Raw genomic sequence first — 10,395 nt, forward strand, 5'->3', positions numbered from 1 at the left:
TATTTACATTTATTTTTTTAATTTAAATAGGCACCTTAGCTTTATGTAGATTCTGATTTGATTCGTTTGGATATAGATTAAAGAGATATAACGTGTTATAATAAAATTCTAAAGTTTTAAATCTCTCTTACTATTTTGTATAAACATATAATATAAATTTAATTATTAAATATCAATTATCAAATATACAAAAAAATTTTTATAAATATTACACATAGATAAAATAATTGATAATATAAAAAGAGTTACTAAGACCAGTATTAAGTTATTATTTGCTTGGATTGGGCTATTGAAATACTTCACAACAATCGCATAGGTGCATGCTTTAGTATAGTACTAGTGAGCATTGTACAATGCTTCTGTAGGAAAAAATATAATGCTTATTATTATTTTATATCCTTTACACACTAATTCATGAAATCTGTCATTTTGTGCAACTAACGTATAGAACTAAGTACACTAATTTCTCGCGATAGTGCCAGGAATACCTCCAGAGTACATCAGCACGAATCTACTACCGCCATCAATGGACACAAAGAGTTATTCGCAGTACGGCTCCGCAACGCAAGACACGAAGCCCGTACTTAGCAGTTTGACCTACGATTATTATTCAACGACGAAGAACACCGGTATCAATGTGAAGCCTCCGAAAACGCCGGAGGACAATAACACATCGCGTCCCGCGAAGGTACCCAAGACGGAGAATATGACTCTCAGCAGCAGTTGTTGCAATACATTATCCATGAGGAATCAAAACACGGGCGAGCTGCTGGTCCCGAAGACGGAGGACACCGCGTCATGTAGAGTAAACTCACCCCCGCCACCACCGCCCCCCGCAGTACGACAGACGTACGATTCTTACATGAGTCAAGACTCGAATTCCTCGTCCATGTCGTCCATGGACGCGATGGGCACGAGACCATCCATAGGAGCGACGATTCATCATCCCAGCCAGCATCCGACGCATCATGTCCTACCCATGCAGCCGGTCGCCTATCCGATGTCGATGGTAGAGGACACTAGAATGAGTCACCAAATGTCTCAAAGATCTCCTTACGAACCCACCGCCATGATGGCCGCGGCAGCGGCCGCGGCGGCTGCTGCAACCACCACGGAAGAGCTCTATCATCATAGATCTGCCGAGCACGCGAGGGCGTATATGCATCCCGGGGCGAGCAATATAGCGCGGCCAGTTGTAACGTATTCCAATGATATAGCAGCTGGTAGAGGCTACGAGAACGCGGTGGTCACCGCAGCTAATCATCGACCCTATGATCCCGGTACCACCGCGACTTACGAGAGATACGATACGCAATCGTGCGCGCCTATCCCGTCTCAACAGCAGCAGCAGCAACAGCAGCAGCAGCAGCAACAACAACAGCAGCAGCTTCACTCGAGAGCGAATATGTATTACCTGGGTCAAACCGGTATGACACCCGAGGAGCAGGAGCGGGTTTACCATCAAGAAGCCGCGGCGGCCGCGCAACAGCATCAGATGGCGATGGCGGCCGCCACGGCGGCCGGGATGATCAAGACTGAAGATGGTAATTTGTTCGAAATCGTCTCTGCAAACATTGAAGATTCATCTGTAACTAAACGTTGCGTCTCCGTGGATGTTGCAGTGAAATGCGTTACGGTTGCGCAGATACAGCAGATGCAGAAACCTGGCGGGCCGCCAACTTCACCCGGAGGATCGGTGATGGATCTCTCTACCTCCAGCGTCACCTCTACTAGTCCGCAGGTTAGTCGATAGTGGATGTGGGCGAGAAATTAAAAAATCTATCGCGACAGATTTTTGCATTCATTAATGACGATGTAATTTACAGGCGCCTCCTTACGGTTCAAACAGTCTCAGTCCACAATACGGAGGCGGACAAACGGTGGGCAGTAGTCCTCAAGCTGCAGCGAGTCCCCACTTGACGGCTAGTCCACAAGTTCCTAGTCCTCAGGGTCAGACTCTCGATCTTAGCGTCAATAGACTTCATAGGTATTGTCATCAATCTTTAATATTAATATCATAAATAATAATAAAACTTTGAAGTCTCAGAAAATATTTTAAAATATTCCTGTTTTCTTTTATATCGATCAAATACCTTTCTAAATCAAATATTTCTATTCTGTTTTTTAAAATATTTCTAAATTATATAAAATGTCTAATATTTTTAAGAAAATTTTAAAAATCATATTTCTTACATACATAATACTAGCAAAATAAAGGAAACATATTTACTTCTACTGCAGCGGTGCCCCGAGTCCGCAATATTCCACCGGCCACGGAGAAGCCGTCGCGGTTCCAGTAGGACCGGGTTTCCCTGCGCCACGACCGATCGAAGAGCAGACCGAGCCCGTTGATTTCTCAACTGCGAACGAGCCGGTCAATTTCAGCGGGGGTCCGGGGATCAGGCCTGTACCCGGCTTTCCGCCGCCTGGAGTGCACGTCACGGCGTATAGTCGCGAAAGCACGCCCGACAGCGGGGGTTCCCACTACATAGATGCCTACCGAGATCCCACTGGTGAGTTATCATCGTTTATCCGCGGATAATCCGCTTTCCGAAGACGTCTTTATGACCCGCGACTGCTCTCTCTTTGCGGTTACATTCAATAACATGCGATTCATTTTGAGAAATGATAAAAATCCTTAACTTGTGCGATATTTTTCTAAAATATATTTTTCGCTTGTTGAAATGGCTAAAACTATCATAGCAATTTCTGTTTCAAAGTAACGTAAAATTTTACGAAAGCTTCTTTTTGCAATATTTCGTCAAGAGAAGCATTACGTGCTCGTTGAAATACTCGCAGAAAATGCACCATTTTTTATTACATTTTATGTATAATTATGCATAATGTTAAACTATAATTCGCTTCGAGAATTCAGCGACGAATACGAACAGCCGTACAATAATGTCCAGCGAAAATGAAATAGAGCAAAAAAAACAAACATACGCAGGAAGGGCGCGACAGCGTGTCCTTAACACTATAAATTTTAGTCAGCGCATACGGCAGGAGATACACGCGAAGCGTTAATGTGTCCTTACACGGGCGTCGTGTAACGTCAGGCGATAGCAGCGGCGACGAGGAGGAGGTTACGTGGATGAGGGATTCGGAAGAGAACAAAGAGCCCGACGCCCCCGGGGGTCGGCAAGGGTGGCGAGGGACGAAGATGGGGGTGAGGGACGATACGCGGTTACAACCGTCGAATAAAAATTCACCAGAACAGTACATGACTGCCATAATAGGCACCTATGGCCGAACTCTCATTTTCCTCGGTCTCTCTGTGCCTTGGCATTCCAAACCCGCGGTCCATTCTGCCCCTCTCATCTCTTCCTCCTTCTCTCTCCCTCTGATCATCCCCCCGTTTTCTCCATTTCTCTCTCTCTCTCTCCCCGTCCTTCGGCCTGAATGTGCACCGTGCGCACCCCTTCCCGTCGAACCACCCCCTGTGACGGTACACGGCCATTGTTAATTATCAATATTTCGCGTACACGTAGCGGCGGCAAAAGTCCGGCGCGGCCGATATTGTGCGGACTCTGACGCTGGGGAGTAGTTATTGAAATTGAAACATTCGAGCACACACAGCTCCGTGTTCCCCGGCCGCGACGCATACACGTGCGTGTCCGCGCGACGTTGCGCGCGCGCACAGTCGGCCTTCCGTCCGTCGGCTATTTGCACTGTGTGCTCTCTCAACAAAATGAATTCTTGCCAGTAAATAAACGTGTAGATTTTACAACAGTTAATCAAGCAGCGGGCTGCTCCTGTAGCGCGCCTGTGTTAGCGCTATTTCCGTGGCTCCCGTTCGAGCGCGATTACATGGCACGCATGAACGTATTTAAACCAAGTGTCCCAAAAATCGTACGCTTTCTCTATATCATAAGAATCAAACTTATATTTTTAGTTTGTAATAATACCCTTGATCATTATTGTAATATTAATTTTTGAGTTACGTTATAATAACTGATAGAAGAATTAATAATACTTTATAGATTGATTTTAATATTTAAAATAAATCAAGCATTTAACATCGAAGAAGTAAAAAGTATTAATTAAAATTGTTTTAATCAAAATAATTGACTCGAAAATTATTGAAAAATGTGTTAAGTTTTGAAATTCTATAAAACAATGTAATGTAAGAACTTGACAATTCATTTTATAGCAAGATATTTAGTACTTGTCATCTAATTACTTTTAAGAAATTATTATTTTTATTACTTTACTTATATAATTTCTTGTATGCTAGGTTACGGACCAATGAGTCCTCATCCAGGCTACGGGATGACCGGCGTTCAACCCGAATATCCCGGAAACACGTACACTCCCTATCCTACTGCAGGTTACAATTGCGGTGGAACTTACCCGGGTGGTCCAGTGACTTCCGGTTATCAGATTCCAGCGGGTTATACTCCGGCACCCTGCTACAGCATGCCACCCCCACAGCACACGGTTGGACCCCTTGATAAACCATCCGGCAAGGATGACAGGTAGGATATTTTTTTTCTCTCCTTTGGGTGGAATAATTATGAGCAATATTTGTCCGATTTATAACTGTTATTTTCGTCCTGTAAATATAATTTTGTATTCGTTAAATCGGAAATAACATCGGAAATAATTTTAAATTAACTGAGGTCACAGAATATAGAGTTTTATTTAAAAATATTTTTACTCGGTAGATCTCGATTAAAAATACTATAAATTGATTGACATTCTCACCGCATATTTAATCACATTTCATGCAACTCTTTGATTATAAGCTTATGCTTAGATTGAATTTATATATATATTTGACATTTATTTTAATATAAATCTTAAGTTTAATAAGAAAGTTGACCTATCATTGGGTAACCATTTTTCAAATGATAAATATGAGATGAGAATACAAACATTTATAGCATAAAGTAGCATTTAGAGAATACGTCCACACGTCGTACAGGCGAGCATCGCGAGTTCTCGCCTTGATACTTACTTGCCTTGCGGAAAGGATCGCACGAATCCTTCACGCGATAGATTCGTGGCCGAAACTCGAAAAGGCGTGGAGGCGGTGGCGGCGGCGGCTAACATCAGCGGCGGAGGGCGAGAGGAAAAGGGGGCAAAACTCTCGCGCATACCCACCTCCATTTTGTTAATTAAAGTAATTACTCTTCGTACCAAAAGTGCCAACCTTATTCTAATTGACGTGAAGCTCGGCGCGGTATGGAGAAGGCGCGGTTGGGCGTATAAGAAGAGAATGAGGATGAGGCTTGAGTGGAAAACGTGCGCGCGCGCGCGGACTCGGGGGGCGAAAGGGGTTGAGAGAGCGTGGAGGCGAGGCAGGATAAGGTTAAAATGAGAGGTGGGGTATAATCAGTTGCCACCGCACTGGATTATGGACCGAGACCCTGCATCGTCTCCCGCCGTGGGTTAGAACCCCTGGAACACTTCCTCGGCTACCTCGAGGCAAAGTTGCTCTCGTCCCTTTTGTAACTTTACCGCGGTCCAAAATTCGATACGTCGCGTTTCGTGGATCTCACGAATGTCTCCTCGATGGACAAAAGTGCGAAAATTACGAATCTTCATTCTGTCAATAATTAAAAAACATTTATTATTAGTAACTTACTTTTATTTGCATCAGAGTCTCGTAAATCATTATATATATCATCATATATAATAATCAAAAGAAAAATTACTTTTTTCTCAGATTTATTTCATTATAACAAACGATTTTTTAAATCGCTTAAGAAGAGAGGAAGAAATCTATCTATCTCTCTTTTGATTATAATATAATATCTCATAATTTTTAATTGTCTTAAAAATTAAATGATTTAGTAATTTTACTTTTATGTAATACTACTTATACAATTTTATTCTATTTTATGATGTTACAGAAGTTTTCATAATATCCGTTTCTTAATAATAATGGCGGATACACATCTAATGAAATATGCTCATATTTGTCCTGTTACGCGCAATTTGGAATTTTATGAAATAAAAAGTACATTCAATCATTTCACGATATTAATCTTTCCACGTCTGTCCTCCAATCGTTGGCTGCATCTTTATTGAAACTATATAACGTAGAACACGTTACCGCCAGCTGCAACCTCAGTAAAACCAATCTATATCCGAACTTCAACTTTATTAATGGTGGCGGGCAATATAACTATGGCCCTTCTCGTCCTAACTATATTATCGGTATCTCTCTCGAAAACATTTATTAGTATACCTTGATTCAGATCGATGGCCTAAATATATGAAAACATTAAATACATAAGCTAGTTGTAATGAGAAAATAAAAAAATTTTCAAAACTATTCGTAAAAATAGGAGTGACTAAATTTTTAAAAATTAATTTTAGCGTGATCATTTATATCGTATATATTTTTATATTAACGTATCAAATATTACGCACCGTTTAAAGTCACAAAAGTCTATAAAAAAAACTAGTTATATAAATTACCTTTTTGTGGAAAAAAATATTAAAATGTAGAAAAATATTTGCAAAAAAGATTAAATGTATAAAAATATTCCAAAAAGCAATTTATAAAATATTTCTCTCACACACATGTATTATATTTCGATTGTAAAGTATCTGAAATATAAATTTAATCGCAGTCACACAATTGGATTCAACGTTCAAGACGAAGATTGCAAAAACGCGAAAATAGATAAATAGTCCGACAACGTACCAGTGAATTGCACTTAAGTCCGCATCCGTCGGCTTTCGGTTGCCCGGCAATATCGCGGCCACTCGAGGGCCATCGAGGTTTCCGAGGCTTTCTCATAGCCGATGGGGGTGATTTGCCCATCTACGAGACTACGATGAGACCGGAAACAAGAACGAGACGCTCACCCTTCGTTTCAGACCGGTTGATATTCCTTCGGCTTGCTCCTCCGCTTCCTCTTTCGCCTTCTCTCTTGCCCCCTTTCATTCTCGACATTTTTTCATATCATATCATACACCGATCTTCCACTCGCGCTTGAAAAGTTACGAAACGCGATATTAGTTTGCGCTAATTTTTTACTATAGACAATTCGTATTTGCGTTTATATAAGAAAGCGATTTATGGAATCGCTCAGAATGTTCGGATATTGAATTATGTTAGATCTGCTCGAGCGCTTTGCAAGTGAGAGTTATATGATTTTAATCGCTGTATAAATTAGTAGCATTAATAAAAGAAAGAAATAGACCGGCAGAGAGAAATATATACTCACCGTGTTAGCTCTCGCGCTCGAGCAGCAACAATTGGAGAATTATCGATGATTCGGCACTTAGTTAGGGGATCTCGATTTGACGATTAATGTTATTCGATGCAGTATGAATGTGAGGAGGTACTCGTTGAATTTCGCACCTCGTCCCACCCCTCGTGGTCGCGATGGCAAGGAGCTGATACAGTGTCCCACGTCGTCCTGTGATGGCATGGGTCATGTTTCAGGGAACTACGCTACCCACAGAAGGCAAGGCATCGACATTTACACCAAGACTTTGACGTGAACGCTCGATTATGTATATATCGATATGGCGATGCAGCACGCACGCACGCACGCTACATACAGACACACACACGCATCTATACATCTATACAGATTATAAAAAAATTTAATTAAATTTATATCTGAGTTTACTGGTTTTCTTTGATTCACCAAGAAACCCTTGAACGTCTTTATTTTAAAACAGTAGATGTCCCGAAACAAACACACACACACACACACATATATATATACATACATACATATATATAAATACAAACGACATCAAGTAAATTTGCGAATTACATTTACATGGATGGTTCTTGCATCGATGCATATTGATGGTCCGTGGCGTAGTTGCTTCTTAAGTGTATTGCGATACGAAATATACATCTAGAAATTCTATTTTCTTCTAGTTGAACGGTTGAGTTGTACACTTGTTCGATATTATGTTGCTACATATATCTATATTTAACATACGTGTGAATATCTCCAGTGGTACTATAGCTCTATCTTGCATATAAGTATATACGATATATAGTCTTTATTTTTCTATTACACAATTCACCTCTCTTTCTCTTTCCTCCTCATTTTATTCTCCTACGTATCTACGTTACATTATGCGATACCAAAAGTGTGTAGATGAGCCTCATAATTGAATGAACTCTCTTTCTTTTCCTCCTCGCTGTTTTTACCCGACCCCTACGAAAAGGGATGGCAAAATCAAAGTCCGGCATTGCGAAGAAATCGGCATTGTGAAAGATTGACCTGCTTTCGATCGCGAGACTCATTTGCTTTCGTGCGCATACGTAGTGATTAATCAAACCGACTAACCCGTCCGTTGAAAGCCGCTTTCGCCAGCCTCGTGTGGGCAGCTTCGTAGCGAACTGTTGCCGATGACCATGTCATAGCAGAACCGTAACGATCAAAGGTACCACGAAGCGATGTGACATCGCATTTCGTGCAAAGTCAATTGGCAATTGGCGAGTTTCATTGGGGTCAGGTGTGAGTGTGCTCCCCGCTCTCCCTTTCGATGTTCTTAGAGTAAGACCGATCTTGGATCAGTGCGAGTCCGAAGCGCGATTGATCTTACGAGCGACACCTCATGAGTGATCCAACTGGAACACGGCGTTGCCATTTGCATGCTATCAACACGATCCGCCCCCATCATCGATCATAATCCGCGTGACATTCGAGGGCGTCCTCAGAGAGCGTAAGACTCGGAGCTTCGATCGAGATCGGTAATCGAAACAATGCGAGTCTTAAGTCTCCCTTTCCCTGAATGTCTTCGTTCGAACTGGACGCAAGGCAAGTCGTCCGAAACTGAATCGTATTGAAACCAGTGCTGATTCGCTGCACTGATCTCGGTGAGCCAACGTCTCTCTTGACGCTTCACAATGATATATATAAACATATATACACGTATTTTTTATAGATCATAGCGATGATTAATTATTAATAGCAATATATTAAACCGGTGGTATGTTGTATCACTCGTATGATACGTAAACGATTCCGATCGCTTCAGCGAACGAGATGTTCGTTACTCATCGAGATCTAATTGCCGAGACGTGTTTGATCGTCTTCAAGTTCAACAGCTTAGATCATCATCAAGTGAGTACTCACGACATCGTGGCAACGTCGCGTAAATTGCATGCGATGTGTTGCTGAAACGATGGTTGGACGTTTCTGAGGTGTGCGTTCGTGACCGAAGCCATGAGGATTAGCGCGTTGCAAAACTTTATAATAACTATAACATTATGTAATTATAGTAGTAATCGAATTTTTGAAATGATAATTTTTTGTGACTCCTCAAAACATGCAGCGCGCGATCTTCATGGGGTTTTTGCAACGCGTTAAAATAGAAGACTCTTCTTTCCTTTACAGCCTCTCTGGATGTCCACGAGCCGATCGTTCGCAAATCCAGGCGCATTCCCAGGAGCTCAAGTGTCCTACGCCAGGATGCGATGGTTCTGGACATGTCACAGGAAATTACTCGTCGCACAGAAGTTTATCCGGCTGTCCACGAGCCAACAAGCCGAAGAGTAAGCCTCGAGATGGTCAAGATTCTGAACCCTTGAGGTCAGTTGGTGTGAATTTTAATTATACATTCTCCATTGTACTTTTTTTCTGGGCAACTAACACGAATAACTATGTTTTCCATTTTTCCTATTAAGAGATATCCTCAATCATGTAAGATCCTTCTTAATTGCGTTAGTTTTTAATGAGCAATACTAATTGAATAACTAAAAAAATATGTCGTCAATATCTTTTCAATTATATTATACAAAATCAATATCTCAAAATATATTTGGCGAATCAAAATTAAATTTTTTATCAATTTATTTTTAATTCTTGAGAAATTATTCCGAGATTTTTTATTATCACGGGATATTTTTCTTTATTATTCTTGTAATATTGAAAAGCGTGATAAATTAAATGACAAACATAAATTAATATGATAAAGGCTTGAGATTCGAAAAGAGCGAGGGCTATCGCGAGCTCGATATAGGATTTGGTTCACGATACGATTACATCTCGCAAGTTCTGCAATTTGAGGGTGCGGTAGTAATCGCGATCTCAATTTGCGTTTTCGTCGCGTTCGCACGTTGCACGTAGCAACTAACGCAGGTATCTTCTCGACCGCATTGCACGTACCGGGAGGCTGTCGCTTTAGACCGGGAAAAGGGGAAATCCCGTTCCCTTCTAACCGCATCCTAACTCCTTCTCCCCACACTTCGCGCAAAGGCGAAGACGCTGACTAATAACAGGCGGTTTCCGCTCGTTTCACGCTCGCTCTGTGCGGATGGATTATGTGGTGTTGGTGACGTTGGTGGTGTTGGCATTTTGGACTACAGATGTCCAATCCCGGGTTGCGACGGGTCCGGCCATGCCACCGGCAAATTCTTGTCGCACCGCAGGTAAGGCTCGCAGGAACGTTTCACGTTAGCGTGAATCT

General features: G+C 41.6%; 1 protein-coding gene across 5 annotated transcripts in view; it reads left to right on the top strand.

Annotated features, from left to right (window-relative positions):
* LOC145962052 (uncharacterized) overlaps positions 1–10,395 on the top strand; it is a 282,741-nt gene that overhangs the window by 265,857 nt on the left and 6,489 nt on the right. For 2 of the 5 annotated variants that reach the window (XM_083082827.1, XM_083082831.1), the window contains 6 exons: positions 477–1,741; positions 1,827–1,987; positions 2,242–2,513; positions 4,235–4,475; positions 9,324–9,518; positions 10,208–10,357. In XM_083082827.1, coding sequence (XP_082938953.1) covers positions 477–1,741; positions 1,827–1,987; positions 2,242–2,513; positions 4,235–4,475; positions 9,324–9,518; positions 10,208–10,357 — 2,284 coding nt within the window. The remainder of the gene's footprint in view (positions 1–476; positions 1,742–1,826; positions 1,988–2,241; positions 2,514–4,234; positions 4,476–9,323; positions 9,519–10,207; positions 10,358–10,395) is intronic. The other 3 variants (XM_083082828.1, XM_083082830.1, XM_083082829.1) reach the window with 3 other exon arrangements.

Source organism: Camponotus vicinus, unplaced genomic scaffold, assembly GCF_025532165.1.
Source record: "Camponotus vicinus isolate PSW18456_S1 unplaced genomic scaffold, iyCamVici1.0 SCAF_11, whole genome shotgun sequence".
NCBI lineage: Eukaryota > Metazoa > Arthropoda > Insecta > Hymenoptera > Formicidae > Camponotus > Camponotus vicinus.